The sequence below is a fragment of the Malus domestica genome, chromosome 08 (genome assembly GCF_042453785.1).
Source record: "Malus domestica chromosome 08, GDT2T_hap1".
In the NCBI taxonomy this organism is placed as follows: Eukaryota; Viridiplantae; Streptophyta; class Magnoliopsida; order Rosales; family Rosaceae; genus Malus; species Malus domestica.
In genome coordinates this window covers 4,186,764-4,214,742 of record NC_091668.1, presented here as the reverse complement: position 1 = coordinate 4,214,742, position 27,979 = coordinate 4,186,764, and the positions used below count along the sequence as shown (strand labels likewise).

Sequence of the window (27,979 nt, the reverse complement as noted above, 5' to 3'; positions counted from 1 at the left end):
TCTAGAGGTTCCTCGAACTAAGACCGGAGAACCTCACAATGAAGGGCAAGCTTAGTGAGTTGGTAGGCCATTTCATTAGCCTGTCGTCGAACATGGGTAGAAGAACCTCCAGCGATCGAAGACAAAAATAGCTTTAGCATCCTCGATAGCAGGACCGATGAAGAACCTATTAACCGAAGGCTTACATAAAGCCGTCACGATATGGAGGGTATCACTTTCTAAAATGAAATTTTGATAGCCCCTTTCAACAAGGAACACACACAACGACAGACCTTCCCTCACCGCCAAAGCCTCAATATGAGCCGGGGAGAAACACACTCTCGAAACGAGCAACCCGCGCAGCAACAAAATCACCATGGAAATTCCTCGCAATGATGCCTACACCACTACGATTAGAAATCTCATTCCAAGAACCGTCTACGTTCACCTTGATGTGTCCTGGGGGCGGGGGCACCCGACAATCTGGGGACGGGCAGAACCACCAACAACAGGCAATTGGGCCTTCAAGAACTCCGCCAACCCTAAACCAATCCTTTTGAGTCACACAATTACAGATGAGACTTGTAAGACATAATAATATATTGGATCATTGTCCAATTTGAAAAATCTTGTCTTAGCGTATACAAGTTCACTAAACATAAGTGTTGATACTAGATTAAATCTAAAATAGTTCAATCTAAGTCAAGCCACCAAATGAGGACGATAACAAGATATGATTTTGCTTGAAAAACTTAAGGGTTTTAGTTGTGCCTTCTCGAGTCAGGTTTGTGATAAGAACATATTTCTTTAACACATCAGCATAAGTGTCAAATTGCGAAGCACGATTAACATGATAATATATAATATACATTTATATTTTGTCATTAAATTGAATACATTAGAATAAAAGGATTAAGTACCATTCCAAATTGGTATAAACCTTTTTAAACACTCCAAACAAGTACTCAACCTATTGACAATGTCGCATCCATTAAGTCACAGTTAACTTTTCCGTTAAATGTACATGTGGCAATAATAGGTTCCACTTATTTGCTTACTTGGACACTAAAATAATAACAAACAAAAAAAATCATAAAAAAAAGACATGAAAATGAAAAAAAAATAAAAAAAATAAACAAATTCACGAATTAAATGAAAAAAATGAAGACTGGGAAATCTTCTAACAAGGAAGAGGGTTAAGAATTCATATAGGGTTTCAATGAGCTTGTTTATGCTCATGTGAATTCCTCATTTGTCGATCTCTAGCTAGTAAAGTTTCGAGTTCTTCTTTGTGGGCGGTGAAGATGGTGGCAGCTGCATCATGACAGTTCATACCATTTCAGCAACCTCCATGACCTTCTTCTCGATTTTGGTAGCTTGAGTTGTAGGGTGAAGTTTGTGGTTGTATGCAGGGTTTGGAGGTTATGGCCTAAAAGGGGTGGTAGTGACCATTAATTAGTGGAGGCCATGCTTTCATGATATTCTTATTGATGTTAGAGACAAAGTATGCCTTAGTTAATCTAACAAAAATTTCAATGAGGCTTAACGAATGTGACATTTTCAATAAGTTGAGTACTTGCTTGGAATGTTTAAAAAGGTTGAGACCAATTTAGAATTACACTAAAAAGTTGGAGAATTTTAGGTACTTAATCCTAAAAAAAATCAAGCTAGGGAATAAGATAGAATGTGTGAATGCGAAACCGAAACCCTAAATTCTAATATTAAGTTTAGATTTCAGTTAAGGTTTCTTCCTTTTTTTTAATTTTAGTTTTAATTTTCCAGATTTTTTTTTTTCAGTTTTTTTTTAATCTTTAATATTAGTTAAAATCCACATAAGCATTTATGTCATTTAATGAATAAATAAGAATCATTGGATGTCATGTCATCAAAAGGCTTAAAAATAGTGTAAAAATATTTGTCCCTTGATCCTATCCCTATATATATATATATATATATATAGAAGAAGAAACCAAGCAAAACAAATATGATGATAGCCACAATTGATGCAACGTAACTTCTAAATAATATAAAGCTCGGATATTACCGGGAGATGACAATGGTAGACTTGGCTTGCTTCTCACTCATCAGTTCCTTGCCCTGCTACAAATCAGACTTCTTATGTACGATGTTTGGGATGTGAGAAATCTTGGGCCACTCGTCTCCACTGCCTTGTTCAAAGCGCTCTGAAACTATCGGACAATCCTCAATGATAAGATCCTGCATTGGAAACCATCGGACAATCCTCAATGAGAAATGAGTCTGACTTTGTTTTTTTTACGATTCTGCTAGGAACTATCATGACAATATCAAAGGATCGAGTGAAGCCATCTCCACAACCAGACAGCTGGAAATTGAGGGAGATCTTTGCTACTGGCATTGTCCTTGGAGGTTACTTGGCACTAATGACAGTAGTCTTCTTCTGGCTTATGAATGATACCGACTTCTTCTCGGTGGGAATATACAGTTCTTTGTTTTCCATTAATATATAAGCTATTTAGGTCACAGTTATTTGGGCAAATAAGTTCATTCTTCTGATTTTATTTAATTATTTTCATAATGCAGGACAAGTTTCATGTGAGATCTTTGAGGGATAGGCCTGAGCGATGGCGGTGTTGTACTTACAAGTGAGTATTGTGAGCCAAGCCCTTATTTTCATCACAAGGTCTCGTAGCTGGTCTTTTGTTGAACGCCCTGGACTTCTCTTATTTGGAGCTTTCATGATTGCTCAATTGGTAAGCAAACTGATTACCTTTATAATTTTACCTAATTGCTCAACTGGATGCTTAAGGTTTTAAAAGTTGTAGTAATTTCCAATAATGTTAAGACAATTAATCTAGAAATTTGTACATTTTGAAAGTAAGAATTTTACTCCGTTAGCAAGCTTAAAAACCTGTGTGATATTTTACTTGGTTGCTCTCGTATGTGTATGACAAAAGAATTTTCCTTTTTTTTTTTTTTTTTTTTTTAAATAACTCATTCCGCAAAATGGCAGTCTATGCAAACTGGGGTTTTGCACGGATAAAGGGAGCTGGCTAGGGGTGGGCTGGTGTCATGTGGCTTTACAGTATAGTGACATATGTCCCTCGTGACTTTCTTAAATTCGCAATCCGATACATTCAAAGCGGAAAGGCGTGGAATAATCTTTTGGAGAACAAGGTATGTTGCATTCCGCGCTACCCAACAATATAAGTTAGATTCATGTTTCTTGCCACAATTTACCTTATTGTGTCTTCCCACCAGACTGCCTTCACTACAAAGAAAGATTATGGGAAAGAGGAGAGAGAAGCACAGTGGGCTGCAGCACAGAGGACCCTTCACGGCCTTCAGCCACCTGAAATGAACAACCTTTTCTATGAGAAGAACAGCTACAGGGAGCTTTCTGAGATTGCAGAACAAGCCAAGCGGAGGGCTGAGGTTGCAAGGTAAGGACCGTTTGCACTCATACATAGATTTAGAATCATGCTTGTCTCCGTAATGATGTCTGCCGGTTCTGTTTCTTGTTTCCTGGAAAATGCTTCATCTTGCATTGTTTTGCTTTGCTGGTTGGACTTGTTCCACGTGAGAATTGAGTTCTAAAAGAGCTTTTCGTTTTGGTTGCAGGCTTCGGGAGTTGCATACGCTGAAGGGTCATGTTGAGTCAGTTGTGAAGCTGAAAGGACTTGACATCGATACAATTCAACAACATTATACAGTTTGATGAGCTTTTCAAAAGGGAAACACACAGAGAGACTTAAGTTTGTACCTTCAAGTGACGAGCGAGTAGCAAAAATTAATGACGATGATGATGAAGCGCTTAGCAATAACCTTGTGTCTTTAGATTAGGTTGCAACTAGTTTACTTTTGATGTTAAATTTGGCCAGAGGATTCTCCTCATTTGTAGCCAAATAACATGAAGTTTACGGTTTGGTTGTTTTTACTCACATATCGGCTTTTCAATGTGAAGGCTGTTGCGTATGCTTTTGCATTATTACTGTACAGAGTAGGAGACTAAAAACAAGAAATAAGGAAGGATCCAATATTAGTATGTGTTTTATTTTCCCCTGAAATTTTTGGTTGTGTGAAAAGGTGGCAACTTTTTCTCTTGGGTTTTCTCATGTCTGTAAAATAATCTGACTTGTTCATGGGTTTTACTAATAAGGGAATCTGCTTTAACTCCAAATCACGATCGTTTGGAGTCTTGGACATGGACTTTCGTGCCATATCATTCGTTCGCTCAAAATTTACACAAGGACAGTCCTTGCATTTGGTCTAGCACGGACACATTCCGATGGACCTGAATGCTGGGAAAGGGATTTCACAACATCCCTTGTGGCCAAGGCCAAAATGTCAGCACAAGTAACCTTGTTCCTGCAATTAGGCACTCTATCAACAGTAGCCTTGGCTTTGATCACCGTGTCAAACGAGTGAGTCCATGGCAATGTGAAGTCCATGGCAACGTGTTCACCGAATTTTTAAACGAAACAATTTCGATAATTTATTTGTATATCATCACCATGCTGGTTGCAAAGATTACGATAAGACTATTGTGTAACAGGTTGCTGCCATACGATGTATTGATGGGCACATGTTACGCCTCTATGAACCTGCTTAGGAGTTTCAGAAGCAAACCCCTTGAAAAAGGTGTGACGAGCTGAGGATGAAAATAGGTTGCTTTGACGAGCTGAGGATGAAAATAGGGTGCTTCGAGCTTTCGTTAGTGAATCATGAAATCTAATAGAGGAGGGTCCACCAACACATGCGAGTCTCTTCTCTATTAGAGAGACGGCACGAATGATAGTACAACTAGATGGTAGAAATAGCATTTTTTATCCAAATTTGCTCTTGTTTTAGCCTAGTAATCATCTTGCGAATACGTACGTAGTACTACTTTACCGCAAAACAGCAAAGGCTATACCAGCTCCATTTTTGTTGTTGCATTAGGAAGAGTTTGTGACAAATTCAACACGAAACAACAAGAGCATATGCTGCTGGAGCCTGGACTAGAAGCACAAATCAAACGCGCAAGGAAAAAAAAAAAACATCAGATAAAGTACCCAACTAAAGTGTTTCGTACATATATTACATATAGGCACGCACACGCTTGAGAGAGAATTCGGCAAGTACCAATTTCAGGAACATCTATTCTATATTTATACGGGGGATGTGAGAAATCTTGGGCCAATATTCCCGTCTCTCTTCAGAATCGTTCTTTTAACAGCGGACACTCTTTGATAAGCAGATGAGAAAGAGATGTGGGAAGCCATTCTCCTGGCAAGCACCCGATATTATGGCACTCCAAAATAGCCAACCTTTTCAGAGATTTGGGCGCTACTTCTGTAAAGCCCTGGAGCTCAGGGCATCCTTCTATTCTGAGGTATTCAAGAGAGGTGAGTTGTCTCAAAACCTTGCCTTGGATGGTTGTAAGATTTGGATGAAAGCGGATGGAGAGACTAGTGAGAGTGGCGGGCAGCAAACCCTCTTCCGGAAACGAACATCCCATTTCTTATCCACCTTCTTCACTGAAACTGATTTCCAACATTCTAAGAGAGTTGAGTCTTGTTAACCCCACAGTGAGCAGTTTGCAGCGAGTTTTCTACAACACTAAGAAAAAAGGTGTTGTATATTTGACGCCAGCCTTCCTTGACGAAATGATTCCACTTCTGGACAGCCAATTACCATCAATTTCTGAAGAGACGGTAGAAGGGTATGCATTTGTTCTGGCAACGACCTCAATTTCTTGCATCGATCGATAAGCAGCTCCTCCAATTTGGGCGCATCCATCCCTCCATCTGGAAAACATACAAAATTTGGGCAGTCGACCATTTCCAAGTGAACGAGGGAAAGGAATTTAGGGCATTTAGATTCCACATGTGCAAGTGAACCACTAAAGGACTCCAGACCATTCAATTTTACACTTTCAAGACTTTGCAGCTTCTCCAACGGTAATATCTCAGTCAGCTTGGGACAATTTCTCAATTCAAGCTCACGAAGATTAGGAAACATTATTGTGGTGTTGCCTCTGCTTCCATCGTAATAGGACCACTTTTCCCACTCCAACATATCTTCCAAGTGCAATTCTTGTAGAGATCTAAATGGAGCACTCCCACAAGTATCGTTACCGTAAAACTCGCTACCAATCTCAACCACGTTATTCATCCCTAGAACATGAAGCTCTTTGAGGGAGGGTAGTTGCCCAAGTGGTGGCAATAAGCAGCAATGCTTGCAATCACCAAGTGCAATACGAGATAGTTTAGAGAAATACGGATCTCCTAACCAACCTGGAATGTTAAACCCCCGTAAGACCTAATTATAAGTTGTTTAAGGTTGGAGCTTGTTGAGCACTTCTCTGTCATTTTCTGGATCATGATTACTAGCATCATAAGCTCTTCCCCATATCAAGAAAAGTAGGTTCAGATTCTCCTTGTTGCTCATGATATCTGCCTCCAAAGCATTCCCCTTAACGTTACCAACTCCTGAGATTTTAAGGCTTCTGCGCAAATGCTGAAGCTCTTTTAACTCTCCAATCCTTTGAGCTGTTTGTTTGTCCAACACAAAATCGCTTAATGTTTGGAGATTTTTCAATTTACACATCCCTGCAGGCATCTCTTTGATCTCTGTTTCTCGGATGTTGAGATGGCGCAAGTTGATTAGCCTTCCCAAATTGGTTGGTAGTTGAATCAGCTCAAGACAAAAATACAATAACAAGGTGTGTAAATTGTACAAGGTGCACACCGTCGCAGGTAATTCTCTTATTTTAGTGTACGACACGTCCAAATGCCTTAAGTGTTTTAAGTTGCCAATTGAGCTAGGCAACTCAACGATATCACAACATGATAACTTGATCACTCTTAAACATGGTAGATTTGGTAATAAATCAACAAGTGTGTAGTTCAATACCAACTTATTGCAGTCTTTGTAGCCTCCTTCAAGTTGTAGAAAGGTGTGCAAGTGCTTAGCCTCATCCAGCGCCTCAAATTTCTGAATGTCATGACCTCCAAATTCCATGAATGCAAAGTGACGAGTTTTGCATAAATTTTAGTTGGGCGGCTGATTTTCCTCCAATCTTAAACAAAATTCTCCAGCTACAAACTTTGCTAAATCATGGTGAAACATAACATACCCAACTCGTCTAATGAATGTTGAAAGAAAGACCCTGATACTAGAATATCAAAGTGATCACTTCCAACATCTTCCATTGCCTCCTTCCCGTGGGGTTGTAAGAGGTCTTCAGCCATCCACCATGAAATTAACGTTGAACGTTGAAAGTTGTAACCTTTAGGAAATATTGCACAATAAGCAAAACAACGTTTGAGATGCGGAGGTAGATATTGGTAACTTAACCGTAGAGCTGGCAAAACCTCATAATTTGGCAACTCCCCATAAGTCGCTCTTCCATATCTTTTCCCATTCCCTTCGATTCAAAACAGAGTGTAACAGGCCCCCTAATGATTTTATAGCTAAAGGAAGGCCTTGACACTTGTTAACAATTTTCCTTCCAATGACTTCAAGATACGGATGGGCAGTAATAACACTGTCTTCCGTGAAGGCATGCTTTGCAAATAACAACCAAGAATCGTCCTCGGATATTCCCTCCGCAGCTATTGAAGTGAGTCATCAAGTTATTCCAGAGAAGATAATCCTCACTCCAGACATCATCAAGAACGAAGAGGAACTTTTTTCCTGTCAAAACCCCCTCCAATTCTTCAGAAAGCAGATCCAGATCTGTGATCGTGCAAGGGTTTTTTGTGATCTTCCCATGTATCGTTTGTGCTATTTGAAGAATATCAATTTCTCCTCCGACAAAAACCCATGCTTGGACATCAAAGTCACCCTTGACATCTTTGTACACAAGTTGGGCAAGGGTGGACTTCCCGATCCCTCCCATGCCCACGATGGGAAGCACTCCTATTTTAGGGCCAGTCGGATCATTCAAACGTAATGCTTCAAGGGCTCTTTTTTTTGTCATTTTCCCTTCCGAAGACGGCAGACTCATCGACCCGAGAAGTAGTTTGACGAGTTCTTTCTTGTGGCCTATGTTGAACTCCTTCTTTCAGACCATGAACGTCTCTTTCATTGAGAATGAGGTTTAATACCCCAGAATGTTTGATATCTTCGGTTCAAGAGAGTTGTGAAATTCATCAGAGTCCAACCCTTCTTCTCCGTCCGATGAATTTCACAACTCTCTTGAACCGAAGATATCAAACATTCTGGAGGTGTTAAACCTCATTCTCAATGAAAGAGACGTTCATGGTCTGAAAGAAGGAGTTCAACATAGGCCACAAGAAAGAACTCGTCAAACTACTTCTCGGGTCGATGAGTCTGCCGTCTTCGGAAGGGAAAAGGACAAAAAAAGGATCCTTGAAGCATTACGTTTGAATGATCCCACATAGGAGTGCTTCCCATCGTGGGCATGGGAGGGATCGGGAAGTCGGTTGGAATCTGAAATTCATCGGACGGAGAAGAAGGGTTGGACTCTGATCTCGAGATCCCGCTTGTGCTGCTGCTAGCTGCAGGAGAATGGTCATCCTCACCTTCCAGCTGGCGTCGAAGAGCTTCAGCTTTGATCTCGTCCAGCAACTCTCCTAAACAGTAGATAGCTTCTTTGAGATCGTCGAGCCACTTCCTCACGGTCGGGCTTGTCATCTGCTTCTCCTCGGCATCGTCAACCAGCTTGTCAGCGGTGAGCAACTTGAGCTTCAACTCTCTCATGAGCAGCTCGTTTTTCTTCCCAGAGATGAAATCGAGGACGGGACGGGAAGCTATCCGGTCGAACAAAACAGAGAGGAAAGAAGAGAGAAAAGCTCCGCCTACCAACTCAGCCATGGTCACAACTGAGTCGTCCACGGATAGGAATCTGAAAGATGAAAGAGTTTGGATTGTGGGGATGAGCTAGTTTTGCTTTTGCTACTAGCTGAGAGCTTTCATATCGTTCAGATCTCCGTCTAACTTTTTCCACATGGGGATGTTTCAATGAGTTTTGTGATGACGCTAAAAGATTAAAGTTGGAAAGCAACGCGGTTTATGGGGTCCTCCAGTTGGAGATTTTTAACTTTTACCGCGGTTTCAATGAGTTAAAAAAGTTATTACAGAAATTAATATTTCATAAACCGCGTTAAAAATCATTGAAACCACATGGGATGTTTCAATGAGTTTTGTCATTCAAAAAAAAGTTATTAGAGAAATTAATATTTCAAAAAAAAAATTTGAATGACAAATGACTTTACCACTTTTCTCGGATTCCCTTCCATAATTGACCATCCAGAGTTTTAACTAATATTTCATGATATTTTATTTTAGAAATATTAAGTTCATATCCTTTATTTTATTATTAAATTGATTAAAATTCTATTTATATTTATTTTTTATTAAGGTATTTGGATATTAATAACATCATTAATTATTTTAATAATAAAATATTTTTATTTTTAAATATATTCCTTTAATGTTAAAAATGTTACAATTAGTATATCGATATTTATGGTTAAATTTTTTATCATATATTTTTATTTTTAGTTTGTACCTATTTTTAATTTGCAAACCTTTTTCAATTTGTACCAATTTTCTTTTCATTTTTAATTTGTACCCATATTTTTTAAAGTTTTATTTGTATTTGTACCATTATGTTTACCGTCATGTGACATTTGTATATTTAATCAATGATAGAAAAATTATATATGTTATATTTATGTTTTATGGCTAAACTTTGTACCATATAATTATATTTTTAGTTTGTATCCACTTTTAATTTGCAACATTTTTTTTTAAATTTGTAGTATTTTTTTTTAGTTTTAATTTGTACCCATATATTAATTTCTTTTAGCTCCCATATTTTTTAAAAATTCATTTGTATTCATAATTTTTTAATATTTTATTTGTACCCTAATTTATTTATAATGTACTCATTCTTCTGTATTAATGTACCACTTTGTTATACGTGAAATGTATAATTTTTTTGTAAAATGTACCAATTTTTTTAAAACTATGGATATATTCTTTTGCCATTTATTATTTCTTATTGTTACATAGTTTTTTATCCATTTATTCAATCAAAATGTTTGAATTTTTTTATTGTAACCGTTTCTAATAGTATTATAATGAGGGACTTTAAATTTATAGGATTATAAATCTCATAAAATATCAAACAATTAATGTCAAAACTATAAAAATATAAATATTAATAATAACATAATGAGGTGTACAAAGTCAATGGACTTTGATCAAACTTTGAAAATCATTAAGGTTTTAATCAAATAATGTTAAGATTAGAAACCGCATCCAAAATATCCATTTATTTTTTATTTTTTATTTTTTATTTTTTATTTTTTTGATTAAGGAGTGTGATTAGTTAAGATATGATTAAGTCTTTTGAGGGAAACAGAATTCAAACGCCAGGCTTCTTTTTGGGACTCAAGTAAAACAAGTTAAGATATGATTATTTTTTTTAAAAGCGTGGCACTATCCATCCATCTTATTTAACTTTTCATACACTCTTTGCTAATTTTTATCATTTTATTATCTTCAATGCATTTAATTTAACGGTAAAAAATTGAGAGCATTGTATACAAAATAAAAAGAGGTGTGAGTGATAGCACCACACTTTCAAAACTATCTACTAGCAGCGATAGTGTTAGTTGCTGTGGGATTTTTTTATAAGAAAACTAATGAAAATGGTTTGAAAACTTTGAGTTTTAATCAAAATGACAAAAATGTGTTGCATATAAATAGTGTCATAAGTGACTTTTTTTTTTTTGAACAATCGATATTATCTACACTAAGGGGAGGGGTTGGGCTTAACCTCATAATGGGCTAGCAATAAATTGGTGCAAATTCGCCTTTGGCGAGATTTGAACCTAAGACCTCTCACTTATCAGTGAAGAGAAATACCACTAGACCGTAGTACTAGTGGCATAAGTGACTTTTTAAAATAAAATTTTCCTTTTTCGTTAAAACGAACAATACTGGAAGGAAATTTTGTTCTTCTTTTTACACGTATTGCTTTTGGATCTAGTATAGAAATTAAATGATGTTTCTTAAGAAATAAGTCTGCAAATCTGAAATGAAATAAAAAAGAAGAAATAGTTTGGATTGTGGGGATGAGCTAGTCTTGCTTGCTACTGGAGTACTAGTTTTGCTTGCTACTGGAGTATAAGTTTCATATGGGATGTTTCAGTGACTTTTGTTTTGATCCCAAAAACTTAAAAGTTGGAACATGAAACATGCTTTATGGAGTCTGACAACTTTTACCCAGTCAATACCTACTTTTCCTCCTCCAACTGAAATCTGCACTTCTAATAGCATTGGATTTTTTTTAATCGAAGAAAAACTTCAAGTTTAAGTTTAGTAACGCGTTAAGTAGCTCGCTTAAAAAGTAGATTCGTAAAAATGAAACTCAATAAAATTAACGGAGACCACATAAATGGTAGATCATGTGATTTAATTCGGATAATGATCGAGAAAGCAAGATACATAATTTTTTCACTGATATAATTGTATCATCAGAAGTTTACTTATTGAAGTTAAATCATAACCTGCTTGACTAGTGTGTTATTATTGTCCGATCTTGGACTAGAAAAGCTTTATTTGCTGGGATTGGGACAATACTATACAACTACTATCCTTGATTGAAAATGACTTTACCACTTCTCGCGAATTCCCTTCAATTCTTAATCATCCAGACATAGATCTATTGCAGCTATACATACGAAATTATGAATTGTTGTTGGACTTGGAAAGAAAGCAAAACTGTGTTATTATCATGGTTATTATCGATTCCAACAAAATTAACTTTTAAATTTTATCGAATTAGATCCTTTAAATTTATATATCTAAAATATACTTATGAAGTTGTTCCAATTTATTGATTGATACTAACCTTATATTCTTGCCCTTGAGCCAGAATAGCCGTTTTCATTTTCAAGTGTTGTTCGATAGATTGCGTACTAATCAATATTCGATTGATATTCTAATTCACCAGTATATGTAACTATTCTTACAATACGAAATTCGATATCAAATTTCCAAGCCACAGGCAGGATTTGCTTATCTTAGTTGCAGAAGCTTTTTGCAGGACCTTCAAATGTCATCAGGACACCAAAAGTTTTTCATGAGGTTTGGTGTTTGACTTTAATCTACATAATTTAGTTGTTTTTTAGACAATTTAATTCTAAGACAATGCCTTAGAGATGTTGCTTAATCGGAATCTATGGTTTTAGGAATTCCATCGAAGCAAAAAGCATGATCTTGACCATCAACTTCCCCCTACTGAAATTTCAAGTGAAATTTTGATCATATTCACCGATGCCATGAGAACTTGCAGGCATTGGAAAGTAATTCCTAGTATTTCCTTAAGGGTGCGTTTATTGCGCCGGACTGTCTCGGACTAGACTAGCTGCCGGGACTAAACTGGACTGGCTTAGACTGGACTAAGCTGGACTAACTTAGTGAAGCGTTTGGTGTAATGTCGGACTAAGAAGCAGGATAAGAAAAACAGTACTGTTCACCAGATTTGTGTTTGCTTAGACTAGGACTACAAATTTTTGCCATTGTGTAATAGAGTAATGCTACAAATCTCATGATATGGGTTAATTGGAGCATATTTTTGCCATGTATATTATGAATCTTAAAAAAAATTGACAATTGTTTTGTTTCTATTACCTGCTAATAGAATTGGGTTTAATTTGCAAATGTAGCTTGATTTAAACTCTATCACCCAACAGAAGAAAAATAATAGTGCCCAATACATGCAACTTCAACAAATACAAGTACATAAGAAGATCTCCATAATTTAGAAAATCCTAGTTAACATTAGTTAACATTAGCCAAAATAGATCTCCATAATTTACAAAATGGCTAGTTAACATAAGTCAAAATACTAGTGCAAAACTAAGTTATAAGCCATAACATAAGATTTTATGATTAATAAAATACATCCATGTTAACATTAGCCAAAATCCTCATCCGCTTGCGTTATCGCTTAAAAACCTTTGGACGAACACTTTCTTAAGTTCCGGTTTGATTGCCCTGAACACTCCCACATTTTTTGGTTTATCCAAAATAAGAGACAATGCATCAATTTGATCCATAGGAGAGAGACCCATTGCTTCAAGTTCATTAGCTATGTCAGTATGATCTGCAGTACCTTGAACTAAAGCTTCAGTTACCATTTGCATCCTCTTCCCACTTTCAACATAAAAATCTTTCAGTCCACTGATAATTGCCTCGGTTCCATCACTTGAACTTCCCACAGCTCTTTTCATCTTTCTTTGGCTATTTTCAGATGGGGTGCTTTGTTGGCTTTGTTGGTTCATTGAAGAAACAAAATTTTCACCTCCAATATCACTTTCACCAACATGATCATGACTTTGTTCCTCCACCATTTGAGCAGGGGTTTCGGCTACATTACCCGTAACCCGATCTTTTCCAAATATACATGCAAATCTATCAAACAGTGGAAAAGGTTTGATTCTCCATCCATCGGCTTCTTTATTTCTCTAAGATTATATCAACATAGCAAAACTAAAATTTAGCATGCGTGACAAATATAGCAGCAATAATATAACTAATGTATAAATAAAATAGGATATGAACCTGCACATAAGTTTGCCATGAGTCATCACTGTCAACTTCAACGCACTTTTTGACATCATTCCATGCAAATCCACTTGTGTTTATCATGTCAACGACCATACTATATGTTTTTTTCCATTTCTTCAACTTGAACTCAATATGTGGATTTGCCTTTATATTTGAATGAGGACATAAAACATTGACAGCTTTTGCTATTTCAACCAAAGTACCTTGTTTGAAAGCACCGGTGTCACACCGTTGCTTCCGAGCAACAAAATCCTCAAGAACTCCTAGTAATACTTCTTCCTCAAATGCTTCCCATTTACGCCTTCTTCCTTTTGGCTCTTGAGTAGCATTCAAAATATTTTCGTTATCCATACCTAAACAAAAAATATTTTAATGAAGGAAAATACCATACAAATAATCAATTTGCATAATATCCAATCAACTTGCATAATATCCAATCAACTTGCATAATATCCAATTAATTTGCATACCATCCAATCATTGTGCTAATATCTAACAAATGCATGATAAAAAGGAATACTAAAATAAAATGTTATCATTAACACATATAGCTAGTTCGGTTGCTAGTTCCTAATTGCTCTCCACTCGTTATACATTTCCTGAGCCATGTCATTCCTCTTTGCAGTCCACTGGTCAGATGTTTGAACACTACCAACATATTCACCTTCTTTTGTATTTTGTCCATCTTCTATTATTGGCAAATTCTCCATTGGATCTACAGACATCTCTTGCCTAATAAGATTGTGTAGTAGACAACAAGCGGTAATTATTCGACCTTGTGTCCTTATCGGATAGAAAGATGGACTCCTTAGTATCGACCACCTTCCTTTTAGCAAGCCAAAACAGCATTCAATTACATTCCTTGCCTTAGAATGCTTCATGTTAAAATATTCTTCCTTATTAGAAGGTGTTCGTCCCTCCCATTCAGATAAATGATAAGGTATTCCTCTATAGGGTGCAAGGAATCCTTCACCATTTGTATAACCACCATCTACAAGGTAATAATAACCTAATGAAAAAAAAAAACAGACCTTATTAGTGTTTTGTAGTTGACAAACAAAACTAGACCTAACTTACAAAGTTGAGACTAAGTAATAGTCTTACCCGCTGGTACCTTAAAACCATTAGGCCTAGTAATTGCATCATGTAGCACTCTAGAGTCTGATGCGGAACCCTCCCACCCCGGAAACACATATATGAACTACATATCTCCTGAACACACACCTAACACATTAGTTGCGACTCGACCCTTTCTTGTTCGGTATCTTGGTTTGTCAATTTCAGGTACATGCACATCAATGTGTGTTCCATCCAATGCTCCCAAGCAATTCTTAAAAAAAAAAAAAAAAAAAAAGTTTTTGTTAATTTATACAAAGGGAATGAAGAGTTAAAGCTTAGGGAAAATGAAAAAAAATTCTCATCATACCTTAAAACATCGCCACCTAGGATCTGTAGAATCAATAGGCACAGGCTGAGGGACTTTTAGTAGGATACCTTGTAATCGCAAAATTCCTTGCAATACGATATTGAAATACCTACTTATAGTCTCTCCCGACCTATAAAATCTACCGCCAACACTACGATTCTTAGTATGATGTGCTAATATTTGTAAAGTCATACACACCTGCTCCTCTACAGACACCAAACCATCAGTTTTTACCCTCCCATCTTGACGAAGTAAGTCACATAATATGCCAAAAGTCCTTCTATCCATTCTCAATTCGTTGACACATTCAATATCAGTATTCCCTATTATACCATTCAGATAACACAAACTAATCTCTCGTCTAATAAGTGAACGGTTAGTCAATGTGGGTCGTTCAACATGTCTCTGTTTGCCACGTAGCATCATCAACACAAGAATCGTACAAATGCAAATTGTCTCCAAATAAGACATCTCTAACAATAAGATCAATAAAAGCTTCATTCGATCTATATCTATCCAAACAAAAAAAAAACAAAAAACAAATTAAGGACATTATATATGTAATATTTACTGTTATTAAGGGTGATGGAAATGAAGTGATTATGATACGAAATGAACTAGATCAAAGTAATTAGCGAAGTCACAATCCGAGGCATCAAATATACGGGTGGTGTTGGAAAAAAAAAAGTTATCATTAACCCGAGGCAACAAATATACAGGTGGCGTTGAAAAGAAAAAAGTTATCATTAACCCGAGGCAACAAATATACAGGTGGCGTTGAAAAAAAAAAAGTTATCATTAACCCGAGGCAACAAATATACAGGTGGCGTTGAAAAAAAAAAGTTATCATTAACCCGAGGCAAGAAATATACAGGTGGCGTTGAAAAAAAAAAGTTATCATTAACCCGAGGCATCATATTCAAAATGTTCTACTCTTATACATCTATAAACATGTGTCTAAGAACACTAGTATGAGGATTGCTATCATTGCTAGGCATTGCATGTGAAGAGGGAAATTAAAGGACACCTGTAATGCAGTAGCCTTAGCCTTAGCCTTCCGTTTATGCTCCTCTTCTCTGCAACCAACAACCACAAAAAATTGTAATTCAGCATCAACCCCACACAATACAAAACATTCACATTGTAATATCATGGTTATAAACCAAGTACACACACACACACTCATGGACAAATGTGCAAAATACACATACATACTCACACTCACACTCACACTAACACACACACACGGACATACTCACACTCACACACGGACATACACTCACACACACACACTGCATACACACACACACATACACACACACACACTGCATACACACTCACACACATACTCACACGGACATACACACTCTCACACACGGACATACACTCACACACACCCTGCATACATACATACATACACACACACTGCATACATACATACATACACACACACACACTGCATACATACATACACACACACACACTGCATACATACACACACACACTGCATACAGACACACACACACGACATACATACACACACACACACTGGTCAGATGCACACACTGCACACATACTGGTCAGATGCACACACTGCATACACACACACACTGCATACACACTCACACACTACATACACACTCACACACATACTCACACGGACATACACACTCTCACACACGGACATACACTCACACACACCCTGCATACATACATACATACACACACACACATACACTGCATACATACACACACACACACACACACACTGCATACACACACACACTGCATACACACTCACACACTGCATACACACTCACACACATACTCACACGGACATACACACTCTCACACACGGACATACACTCACACACACCCTGCATATATACACCCGCACACACACACACTGCATACATACATACACACACACACACTGCATACATACATACACACACACACTGCATACATAAACACACACACACACATTGCATACATACACACACACACACACGACATACATACACACACACACACTGGTCAGATGCACACACTGCACACATACTGGTCAGATGCACACACTGCATACACACTCACACACATACTCACACGAACATACACACTCTCACACACGGACATACACTCACACACACCCTACATACATACATACATACACACACACACACTGCATACATACATACACACACACACTGCATACATACACACACACACACACTGCATACATACACACACACACACACACACACACACACACTGCATACATACACACACACACACGGCATACATACACACACACACACACTGGTCAGATGCACACACTGCACTCACACGGACATACACACTCTCACACACTGACATACACTCACACACACCCTGCATACATACACACACACCCTGCATACATACACACACACACACACACCGCATACACACACACACACACACTGCATACATACATACACACGCACACACACTGCATACACACACACACTGCTTTATGAAAACCCCAAATTCCAAATTTGAAACTCCAAATTCCAAATTTCTAATCTCAATTTCAAACCCCAAATTCCAAGCTTTATGAAAACCCCAAATTCCAAACCCCAAATTCCAAATTTCTACTGCATACTTACATACACACACACTGCTTTATGAAAACCCCAAATTCCAAATTTCAAACTCCAAATTCCAAATTTCTAATCTCAATTTCAAACCCCAAATTCCAAGCTTTATGAAAACCCCAATTTCTAATCTCAATTTCACCTAAATATCAAAACCCTAAAATTTGTTCAACTGCAGAATCAAATAAAGCTCAAACCCAAAACAAATCCGCCCAAATCGATGAAAAAAATCCACCTAAATCGACTCAAATCGACGAAAAAAATCGAACAATCGAAGCTTACCAGACAACTGGAGGCAGATGAGGGCGAGCAGATCTGTTACGTGAAGACGAGGGAGCGGACGACGAGAGGAACAGATGAGGAGCAGGATGCAGATGAGGGCGACCAGGATGCAGTTGACGGCGAGCAGGACGCAGAGATGAGGATGAGAAGGACGACGTGAGGGAGGAGGACGTCGACGACACTCTCTCCTAGGATGACCGAGGTTCTTTCTCGCAATAGCGCAATCGGATGAGAAGGACGACGTGAGGGAGGAGGTCTTACGAATCCGGACGTTTTTGGGGTGGTTCGCTAAGAACTCCTAGCGAGGGGTTTAATCCGTGCGAGTCGGATCTAATCCCATTAAACCTAATCCTTGCCCCTACCAAACATCAGACTACAATACCAATTAGTGTAGTCCAGTCCAGTCCCCCCTAAGAAGGTCAAACAAACACGCCCTAAAGCTGCTGTTAATGATACTAGATCGTTCATGGCCATTTTTCAACAGGTCAAATACAATCCTATGAACTCAGCGACACGACAAAACTCAAAAAATAAAGACACGGCTAGAACACGACGATTAAAATCTAATAAATATCACATATATTAAAAACAATACTTCAAACTCACAATATAACAAAATACTAGTGTTCATCATACATAATGATTAAAACACAAACATAATAATTAAAACTCACAATAGAAGTTTTTTATTTATAAAACTGCCCCAAAATATCTATCATATTTACAAAAGTGCCCCTGCCGTGTCTTGACTGTTTTGTTGACGTGACATTAATCAAAATAGGTTTATTTGTCCTTGACTCTAACGAGACATTAATTGTATAGTTGAAACTAGCATTTCTAATTCGCATTTCTTAATTTACTTGGGTGACAAAAGAAAATTAAAGAATTAATTTCCTATTTCTAATTATCTTTCTATTAACCTAAGAAATAATTGGAAACTTCAAAGTAATTGTAAAGAAATTAAAATATGTTATTTATTCTGATTGGTAAGCAAAGTCAATTGAAACAACTAGGACATATTTTAATTGGAATTCATCAAACCAGACAGAGGGTCTCTATCGAATCGACGTGGAGTTGGAAATTAATATGCAATACTACACGTACGATTGATTTGAAGTTTTGCCTTCATAACTTAGTCACTAATTACTATATAATCTGGGTGTGAAAGATTTCGTGTAGAACGTCAATTTCTTTTTTATGTTCATATGTGCCCGGAAAGATGCAATGTTGAAGATGATTGCTTCACAGTTTTTATATCATATTTACAAAAGTGCCCCTGTCACATCTTGACCGTTCTTGACGTGACATTAATCAAAGTAGGTTTATTTGTCCTAGACTCTAGCGTGATATTAATTGTATATTATTCGGAATATTTTTAAATGAAGTTGTTGAAACTAGCATTTCTAATTCGCATTTCTTAATTTACTTGGGTGACAAAAGAAAATTAAAGAATTAATTTCCTATTTATAATTATCTTTCTATTAACGTAAGATATAATTGGAAATTTCCAAGTAATTGTAAAGAAATTAAAATATATTATTCATTCTAAGCAAAGTCAGCTGAAACGACTGGGACATATTATAATTGGGATTCATCAAACCAGACAGAGGATCTTTATCGAATCAACGTGGAGCTGGAAATTAATATGCAATTATAGACGTACGATTGATATGGAGTTTTGCCTTGATGACTTGGTCACTAATTACTATATAATCTGGGTGTGAAAGGGTTGAACGTTGATTTCTTTTTATCGTCTATGTGGTGCAGGTTGAAATCATGGTCTAAAATATTTATAATATTTCGATATTTTCATCGAAATTTACATGTTTTTTAACTACCGATATTTCTGATATCATCGATATTTTAGACCTTGCTAAGTCACTCATGTATCTTACCATGCAAGGTATTAGACCTTGCCAGCTCGCTATATAATCAACTTAAATTAGTTATATCTATCATGCAATGCATTTCCTTCCAATTTTTTGTGATAAACTAATAGATAATTGACTAAATAAACATCCTGCAAAGTTTCAATAAAAATTTCCAAGTTTTTCTTACAATTTCCGTGGGTTTTATTCCATTTTTATCGATATCGATAATATCCCGATATTTCTATCGAAATTTCCACATTTTTGGATAAACAATATTTCCGATATCATCGATATTTAATACTTGGTTGAAACTAACTCCTCCAATGAGAATCGCCATTCTGGTTGGGTCAGGTTGAAACTAACTCCTCCTTCGGCTTTAGTATATATGAATCCAACTGTTAAACACCAACCAACAAACTAACTCCTCCTTCGGCTCCTCTCCAGACATACACACTCCTCCTCTTCTCTCTCTCAGCCGGAGGCCATGGCAGCTCGTAAATCCCAGGCAGTCCTGGCGATCTCTGCGATCTTCTTACTCTTAGTCCATGGCGCCCACTCCTTCTACCTCGCCGGCGTCACTCCGCAGGACTTCTTGAAGGTCAGCTCTCAATCGCCGACAAATCTAATCTGTATTTTCATTTAATTTCGATTTTTTGTCGAAATTGTATGTGTTTGTGTATTAAATGAGTGATCCGTGTGTTCCTTTTCGAATCTGTGACTGTGACCTAGTGTTAGGTTTGGTCTGTTTGGTTGCCGAGAAAATGGAGGAAGATAGAAGGATTGGAGAGTAGGTTATCGTGAATTCGATTGGCTGCTACTTTGATATTGAAATGATCGTCGAATTAGGTTTAGTTGACCTCTGTCATAGTTCAAATCTTGAGATTTGTAGGTTTTGATATATGTTCTTTTGCTCTGCATATTTCTTTGATTTGCACAGGCTGTTTTTTATTAATACTTTGATGCGTAGAGAAATTCCCGGCGCATCTGTTCTTGGTTGGTCCGACATCGATCTGTATATGCCCTAACTCCTAAGCAAGTACTCTAAGAAGATTGTCATTTAGTTTCACTGGATTACAAATGCTGTCTGTGGAATTTGAATTACTTCTTGTAAATTAGATTTGAAATTCCGTCATTGTTTTACTTCACTTGACTGAGAAGCAAAGTGCTTTGCCTCGCGGAATTTGAATTATTGCAGGGATATCGTTTGAAGGTTAAAGTGAACACGCTGACTTCTACAAAGACTCAGCTTCCTTACTCCTATTACTCTCTCCCTTACTGCCAGCCTGAGAGAATCATCGACAGTATAGAGAATCTTGGGGAAGTGCTCCGTGGTGACCGGATCAAGAACTCCCCCTATGTGGTTAGTGTTACTGCACTTGTACAACTCTAAGCCTACTTGTTTCTCCTATGTTCGTAAACTTACAATCGGACTTGTGCAGTTTAGAATGCGGGAGCCTCAGATGTGCAACATTGTCTGCCGGATAACACCTAATGCCAAAATTGTAAAGGAGTTTAAGGAGAAAATAGATGACGAGTATCGAGTGAACATGTATTTAATTTTTTCTGACACTTTAAATGATTTATCCTAGTATATTTGAGGAACTAAAACAAAGTCGCATATCTTATTAAGACTTTTTTTTCTATGACAGGATACTTGATAATCTACCTCTAGTTGTTCCCATTCAAAGGCTATATCAAAAAGCTCGTACTGTTTATCGGCTTGGGTTCCATGTTGGGCTCAAAGGCCATTATGCTGGGGTATGTCCATTATTTGTTGGCACCAAATACCTTTCTTATTTGGAGATGCTTATGTTTTTGTCGTTCTTACACTATGTTATTGTGCTCAGAGCAAAGAAGAGAAATACTTCATCCACAACCATCTGGCATTTACTGTGAAGTACCATAAAGATCTGCAAACTGGAACGTCAAGAATTGTGGGATTTGAGGTTAAACCATTCAGGTCAGTTTTTTTCAGGGCGTTCCTTTTCTCCTGCATGATTCCTTCTTGCTGAATCTTCTTTCTAAATTATCAGTTGGTCATACGGTTTGTTTGACTGTTGAATGTCCAGTGTTAAACATGAATATGAAGGGAAATGGAATGATCCAAAGACTCGTTTAACTACCTGTGACCCCCATTCGAAACATTCTGTTTTGAATTCTAACTCTCCTCAAGAGGTTGCCGAAAAGCAAGAAATCGTATTTACCTATGATGTTGAATTCCAGGTGAGCTCATTAATTTAAAATTTTACTTGGTATTTTCTCATAGGAGAATTATAACTCATAATTTACTATCTACTGTTTGCTTATTATAGCATCATTTATTTTTGTCATGAACTACTATCGTATGTCTTTTGCCCTAATATTTCTGATGTAATGGTGTTGAACATACTTTGTCATTTGTGAGGAACTAGTCATCTCATAGGATACTTCTTTTCATGTCTACCTGTTTAGGAGAGTGATGTGAAGTGGGCTTCTAGATGGGATGCTTATCTACGGATGAGTGACGACCAAATCCATTGGTTTTCAATTGTCAAATCATTAGTTAATGTCCTCTTCCTTTCGTGTGTAGTAGCGATGATTATGCTAAGAACACTCTACCGTGATATCTCCAAGTATAATGAACTCGGGACCCAGGAAGAAGCGCAAGAAGAAACAGGATGGAAACTTGTCCACGGGGATGTCTTCAGGGCTCCAATTAACTCTGAATTGCTTTGTGTATATGTTGGAACTGGTGTTCAATTGTTTGGAATGATACTGGTGACAATGATATTTGCTGTCCTTGGCTTCCTCTCCCCATCTAACCGGGGCGGTCTTATGACCACAATGCTCTTGCTCTTTGTCTTCATGGGACTTTTCGCCGGTTATGCCTCAGTTCGGTTGTACAAAACGTTTCAGGGTACAGAATGGATGAAAATCGCATACGGGACAGCAGTCATGTTCCCAGCAACTGTTTCTGCCATTTTCATTGCCTTGAACACTCTGATTTGGGGCCAGAACTCATCCGGAGCTGTGCCATTTGGCACAATGTTGACCCTGGTCTATTTATGGTTGGGAATCTCAGTCCCACTCGTATTTGTGGGAGGCTATGTTGGGTTCAGGAAGCCAGCACTTGAGGATCCAGTAAAGACAAACAAAGTCCCAAGAGAGATCCCAGAACAGACCTGGTACAAGAACCCAGTTTTCTCAATTCTAATCGGAGGGATCCTCCCATTCGGAGCAGTTTTCAACGAACTATTCTTCATCCTCACTTCGATTTGGCTGAACCAGTTCTACTACATCTTTGGTTTCCTCTTCTTGGTCTTCATCATCCTCATCATCACATGTGCTGAGATCACCATCGTCCTCTGCTACTTCCAGTTGTGCAGCGAGGATTACTTGTGGTGGTGGAGATCATACCTCACATCCGGCTCATCGGCTCTGTACCTCTTCCTCTACGCCACATTCTACTTCTTCACAAGGCTCGAAATCACAAAGCTGGTCTCGGTCCTCTTATACTTCGGGTACATGCTCATTGCTTCTTATGCATTCTTTATTGTCACCGGAACAATCGGCTTCTACGCCTGCTTTTGGTTCACGAGGCTCATCTACTCATCGTAATCCAAATTCTTCACTTTCTTGAACTTAAACGTTGTCGTTGTATAGCAAAATTTATCTTGATCTAGACGTTTTCCTACAGTAGTAGTCTCGATTTGCTAGTAAAAACCTTTGTTGTGAAATATAATCAAAATTTATACTTTCTTTGTAATAGAGAAGATCGAAACAAAACTCATCGTATTCCAAATTCTTCACTTTCTTAGACCACATTGCTGATCATTGAGATCATGTCATGAACCTAGAATGTAAAATCAATAGATAAACTTGTATGTTACACCTTAAGCGAATTTGTAATTGTCACACCAAAAAATCACTCATTAAGTAGATAATCAAGAGCATTGATTAAGTAAAACATGTCATGAACCTACCCATCATAAAGTAATGATATATATATGATAGAAAGGAAGAAAGAAAATATGAGGGTCCCAAGCCAATGCAACTTCATAGAGACGAGGAGGGGTTTGATCTTTGATGTGCTTTTTTGCTTGGCAAATAAGGCAATGTGGGGGACCATATATGCCTTTGGTGTGTTTTGAAGAATATAAGTTGCACGTTTTGGGTTTGTTTGATGGTGTTTGGGTTACACATTAGAAGATTCTGTACAGGTTTTATTGCTCTTAAAGCTGGACATTTACCCACATATCAACCTCTGCTTCCCTTCCCTCCCTCTTTCACGTACACACACTGTAGCGTGAAAATGAAATTTGGCTTGTGTCCTAAACCCTAAGTAACCGAAATCCGAAATCCGAAATCCGAAATCATATGTGGGGGTGACCATCGAGTTGTGTTCGTGTTACTTATTTATATTGTGTTGTGTGCTTGTGTTAAGTATGTGTTGATCAATATGCAGGCTGATATGAAAATCATAATAGAATAGTAGAATAATTCATACTACTTATTGAAAAAGGAGAAAAGTTGTGTTAATCATGTCTCATCACATTGTATATTCATGCGGGTTTTGAGTTGTGTTAATGCGTCTTGTGTGGAATTTCTTTGGTAAACTGAAATAGTATTATGCTTATGAGTCATAATCATGTCATTTAAACCTAGGTCAGGAAGGTTCAACTGGACTGCTTTCAACAAATTAAATGTTCATAAAATTATGAATTTTTTAACATTAATTAATATTTTCGGTTTGGTTTGGTGCTTGGTTTGGTTGAGCAGTTTTTCTGTCCACCCCTACTTACGAGAATTCAAACTTAAACATCGATTGAGTTTACAACTCATTTCATACTCACATATATGCTATTTACAACTCATTTCATACTCACTTAAACTGAAGATCGATTGACCCCCACATAGTGCAAGTGGCAATGTAGGGTTATCAAGAAGCAACAACCAGAAAATTCAACTTCATAATATACATATATTTATGAGGTTGTGCAAATCTTAAAAAAGGAAGGAAACCGAGTTGGCTCTCTCTCACTCTCTTTGTCCGTCCATCAAGTAGTGAGAGTGATTTTCTGTGGGTTTTTCGCTTGTTTTGGTACAAGTAGATGAAGATGATGCATGTCCACTTCAAGTCATTACTCCGAAAGGATATTGAACAAGTAAACGATGCTTATCCGTCCCCTCCTTTTGTTCAAGTGGATGCATTCTCCATGCAAAGAGCAAGATCCTTCGATAGTGTCCCTAATTAAGCATCTGTGCAATCAATAAGTTTAGGGTTTCTATGCAAAAGACCTCGATATAATTAAAAGTGAAACCATTTAATATAAGTTGTGGTTTGTTTTTGTAAGATTGCCGATGTAAAAAAATTTACTTTATTCAACATGCCACCTCACGTCGAACCACTTTGAAATGAGTTGGACGGAGAGCTACATCGGTCATGTTTGCAAGTAAACTCAATAATAAGGCCTATAAAACTTGGGCACAAACTAAGGGCCCAACCCAAGTTCCTAGGTTGGCAGCAAAAACAAACTTTCGACACCACACCGACCCAAAACATGGTGTTTTAGGCTTTTAGCCGTTGGTGTTCTTTTCTCTCTCTACTTCTTTTTCATATCATGGCAAAATCAGTTGTTATATTGGCAAAGAAAACTCGCAATTTTTTGGAAATACTTTTGAAAATGACTAAATACGATTTTAGAGATGTTTTTGGATTTCAAAAGCATTTTAGCTGTTTTTTCAAGATTCACTTGCATTTTTGTTAAAGTTTGGTTTCAAAAATATTTTCACCAAAGGTATTTTAACCATTTGAAAAACACTTCGAAACAAGCTCTTGATATGATTGGAGTTGTGTTTAATTCCAATCATATTGAGTCACGCAACTATAATTGAGACAGGTAAGACATAATAATATATTGGACCGTTGCCCAATTTGGAAAATCTTGTCTTAGCGTATACAAATTCACTAAACATCGGCATTGATGCTAGACTAAATCTAAAATAGTCCAATCTAAGTCAAGCCATAAAAGGAGGACCATAACATGATATGATTTTGCATAAAAAAAACCTTAGGGTAAATTACAAAACTATCTTAATTATGGGTTGAATCACAATTTCATACCTCATGTTTTAAAAATTGTAATGGCATATCTCATCTTTCGAATTTGTTGCAATGTCATTACTCCGTCAGTTTTTCTATCAATTTCTCTGTTAAATGCTGACGTAACTTGAGGCGGGACCCACTTCCTAACCCAACTGGATTAAAAAATTAATTAAATATTAAAAAAACTAAAAAAATAAAATAATTTAAATATTTCCCTTGCAAACCCATCTCCCACACCTTCTTCCCCAGCCCACTCGTCTCCCCTCCCCAACCTTCCTACCTTCACCATCAAAACCAGAACCCACTCCCTCACTGCTGCCCTTTCCTCCCCCATCTCCTCCCCCGAGTCATCATTAACTAGCCCAATTTAAAATCAAAAAAGGGCACCTCATTCTTCTCAAGCAAGCAACCGCATACCAATTTGTTGCCGATGTCAATTCCGTCAAGGACTTTCTTGAGCACCACCCCAAAAACCCTCACCTGCAATCTGAAACCGTTTGCGGGGTATTTCAAGGACCTTCTCGAGGCTTGTGGAAGGCGAGGGCGGGCAGAGGAAGAATAGAAAATCTGACGACTGCAAGAAGAGGCATAATTTGGGTTGGGATCTCAAACTCGAAAAACTAATTCGGTTCAAGAAAATATGGGCAAAAATCCACACTTGAAATTCCCCAAATTGAAATGCATTTTATAACAATCAATTGTAAACCCCATTTAATCATAAACCAAATTCTTTTTTCAAAATCAAAAACCAATTTCAAAGCCATCCTTTTGAAAGTAGAGAACTTTGGGAATTGAGATGCCTGTAAAAAGGCCCATTTCAAGAGCCCAGAGGGTGTCACGGTGGAGCAACACCTGGTTATAAGGTTGCTGGAGAAGAGGAACGTCATTGGGAGGGAGGCGGAGATGGGTTCTGTTTTTGGGGTGAAGGGAGGAAGGTTGGGGGGAGACGGGTGAGCTGAGGGGAAATGGGATGCCTATAAAAACGCCCATGTCGAGAGCCCAAAGGGCGTCGCAGTGGATCCACACCTGATTCTAAGGTTGCTGGAGAAGAGGAGCGTCATTGGGAGGGAGGTAGAGATGGGTTTTGGTTTTGGGGTGAAGGGAGGAAGGTTGGGGTGGGGGGAGACATGTGAGCTAGGGAAGAAGGTGAGGTTGTTGGGTTTATAGGGGCGGGTCCCACATTTTAAAATAAAAATATTTAAATAAGGGTTTTTATATTAACACCCCATAAAATGTTGAATGCACCCCACATTAAAATTTAATATTAAATGACTTATTTACTCTACTATGTAATGACAATTTTGACCTTATTAGGTTTAAAAAAAAACAAAGATTTATAAATACACCCCAAATCACTTTTAGCGTATTATTTATCTTCTCAACTATCAAACATGTTGATTAAGAAAAATTGTTTTTGACGAATGGAACACGAAATCGATGTTTCAGGAGCTTCGCATGAGGTAAGACTTCATAGTTTTCATTGTTTTAGTGATTTCGATGACATTGATAATTATTTAATCTTGCGTTTGCTGTATTATTTAAACTTCTATATTCATATTCATCTTTTAATGTACATATGGTTAGATTCAATCCCTGAAAATTAAAAATGAGTGTTATAAGATTTGAGAAATGTGGGGTGTAAAGAAAATGTGGGGTGTATGTACAAAATATAAGATGTATATTGAGAATGTGGGGTGTGAGGGTATTATGGGAAAGTAAGTGGGGTGTATTAAGATAATTTTTAAGTGAAAAAGCAAATGTGGGGTGTATTAAGTTTGTGGGGTTTATTCAACAATTTGTGAGGTGTTAATATAATTAACCTTAAATAATTGTATTTTTAATTTTTTTAATATTTAATTAATTTTTTAATCCGGTTGGGTTAGGGGGTGGATCTCATCTCAAGCCACATCAACATTTAACAGACAATTTGATAGAAAAATTGACGGAGGTATGACATTTTAACAAATTCGTAAGATGAGGTATGTCATTGTAATTTTTAAAATATGAGGTATGCGATTGTGGTTCGACTCATAATTGAGGTAATTTTATATAATTTACCCAAAAACTTAAGGGTTTTACCCGAGCCTTCTCAAGTCAGGTATGTGATAAGAACATGTTTCTTAACATT

General features: G+C 37.3%; 3 protein-coding genes and 3 long non-coding RNA genes across 8 annotated transcripts; 3 read left to right on the top strand and 3 right to left on the bottom strand.

Annotated features, from left to right (window-relative positions):
- The first annotated feature begins 2,970 nt into the window (after positions 1-2,970).
- On the top strand, positions 2,971-3,899 carry LOC103440719 (plasma membrane ATPase 4-like). Its single transcript, XM_029106505.2, has 3 exons — positions 2,971-3,135; positions 3,220-3,401; positions 3,580-3,899. The coding sequence occupies exons 1-3, from the start codon at positions 3,031-3,033 to the stop codon at positions 3,674-3,676; spliced, it is 384 nt and encodes a 127-aa protein (XP_028962338.1). The 5' UTR covers positions 2,971-3,030; the 3' UTR covers positions 3,677-3,899.
- Positions 3,900-4,115: 216 nt separating this feature from the next.
- LOC139198443 (uncharacterized) lies at positions 4,116-6,548 on the top strand. The gene is made up of 2 exons (XR_011583969.1): positions 4,116-4,675; positions 5,351-6,548. It is a non-coding gene; the product is annotated as an uncharacterized lncRNA (long non-coding RNA).
- A 914-nt stretch (positions 6,549-7,462) lies between these two features.
- Positions 7,463-8,781, bottom strand: LOC114826467 (putative disease resistance RPP13-like protein 1). Its single transcript, XM_070826802.1, has 2 exons — positions 8,329-8,781; positions 7,463-8,005 (listed from the first exon to the last, which is right to left on the bottom strand). The coding sequence occupies exons 1-2, from the start codon at positions 8,779-8,781 to the stop codon at positions 7,463-7,465; spliced, it is 996 nt and encodes a 331-aa protein (XP_070682903.1).
- Positions 8,782-13,731: 4,950 nt separating this feature from the next.
- LOC139198445 (uncharacterized) lies at positions 13,732-18,333 on the bottom strand. Its single transcript, XR_011583971.1, has 3 exons — positions 17,896-18,333; positions 16,005-16,053; positions 13,732-13,904 (listed from the first exon to the last, which is right to left on the bottom strand). It is a non-coding gene; the product is annotated as an uncharacterized lncRNA (long non-coding RNA).
- LOC139198444 (uncharacterized) lies at positions 14,007-15,489 on the bottom strand. The gene is made up of 3 exons (XR_011583970.1): positions 14,978-15,489; positions 14,656-14,881; positions 14,007-14,560 (listed from the first exon to the last, which is right to left on the bottom strand). It is a non-coding gene; the product is annotated as an uncharacterized lncRNA (long non-coding RNA).
- A 1,770-nt stretch (positions 18,334-20,103) lies between the features above and the next one.
- LOC103440720 (transmembrane 9 superfamily member 8-like) lies at positions 20,104-23,547 on the top strand. 3 transcript variants are annotated; one of them, XM_008379416.4, is made up of 7 exons: positions 20,104-20,364; positions 20,962-21,126; positions 21,206-21,315; positions 21,416-21,524; positions 21,614-21,726; positions 21,836-21,989; positions 22,218-23,547. In XM_008379416.4, the coding sequence occupies exons 1-7, from the start codon at positions 20,251-20,253 to the stop codon at positions 23,361-23,363; spliced, it is 1,911 nt and encodes a 636-aa protein (XP_008377638.3). In that variant the 5' UTR covers positions 20,104-20,250; the 3' UTR covers positions 23,364-23,547. The 3 variants fall into 3 exon arrangements, with proteins under 3 accessions (XP_008377638.3, XP_070683311.1, XP_070683310.1); XM_070827210.1 differs by having other exon boundaries at positions 20,154-20,364; positions 21,211-21,315; XM_070827209.1 differs by lacking the exon at positions 20,104-20,364 and adding an exon at positions 20,599-20,778.
- Positions 23,548-27,979: the final 4,432 nt, after the last annotated feature.

Bases quoted from the DNA above. Each gene is read 5' to 3' on its own strand.
- LOC103440719 (XM_029106505.2), top strand. From the start codon at position 3,031: ATGTGGCTTTACAGTATAGTGACATATGTCCCTCGTGACTTTCTTAAA. The intron at 3,136-3,219 runs GTATGTTGCATT...TCTTCCCACCAG, and splicing joins ATAATCTTTTGGAGAACAAG to ACTGCCTTCACTACAAAGAA. The intron at 3,402-3,579 runs GTAAGGACCGTT...TTTTGGTTGCAG, and splicing joins CGGAGGGCTGAGGTTGCAAG to GCTTCGGGAGTTGCATACGC.
- LOC114826467 (XM_070826802.1), bottom strand. From the start codon at position 8,781: ATGGCTGAGTTGGTAGGCGGAGCTTTTCTCTCTTCTTTCCTCTCTGTT. The intron at 8,006-8,328 runs GTAATGCTTCAA...ATGGTCTGAAAG, and splicing joins CTATGTGGGATCATTCAAAC to AAGGAGTTCAACATAGGCCA.
- LOC103440720 (XM_008379416.4), top strand. From the start codon at position 20,251: ATGGCAGCTCGTAAATCCCAGGCAGTCCTGGCGATCTCTGCGATCTTC. The intron at 20,365-20,961 runs GTCAGCTCTCAA...GAATTATTGCAG, and splicing joins CTCCGCAGGACTTCTTGAAG to GGATATCGTTTGAAGGTTAA. The intron at 21,316-21,415 runs GTATTTAATTTT...TTTCTATGACAG, and splicing joins GACGAGTATCGAGTGAACAT to GATACTTGATAATCTACCTC.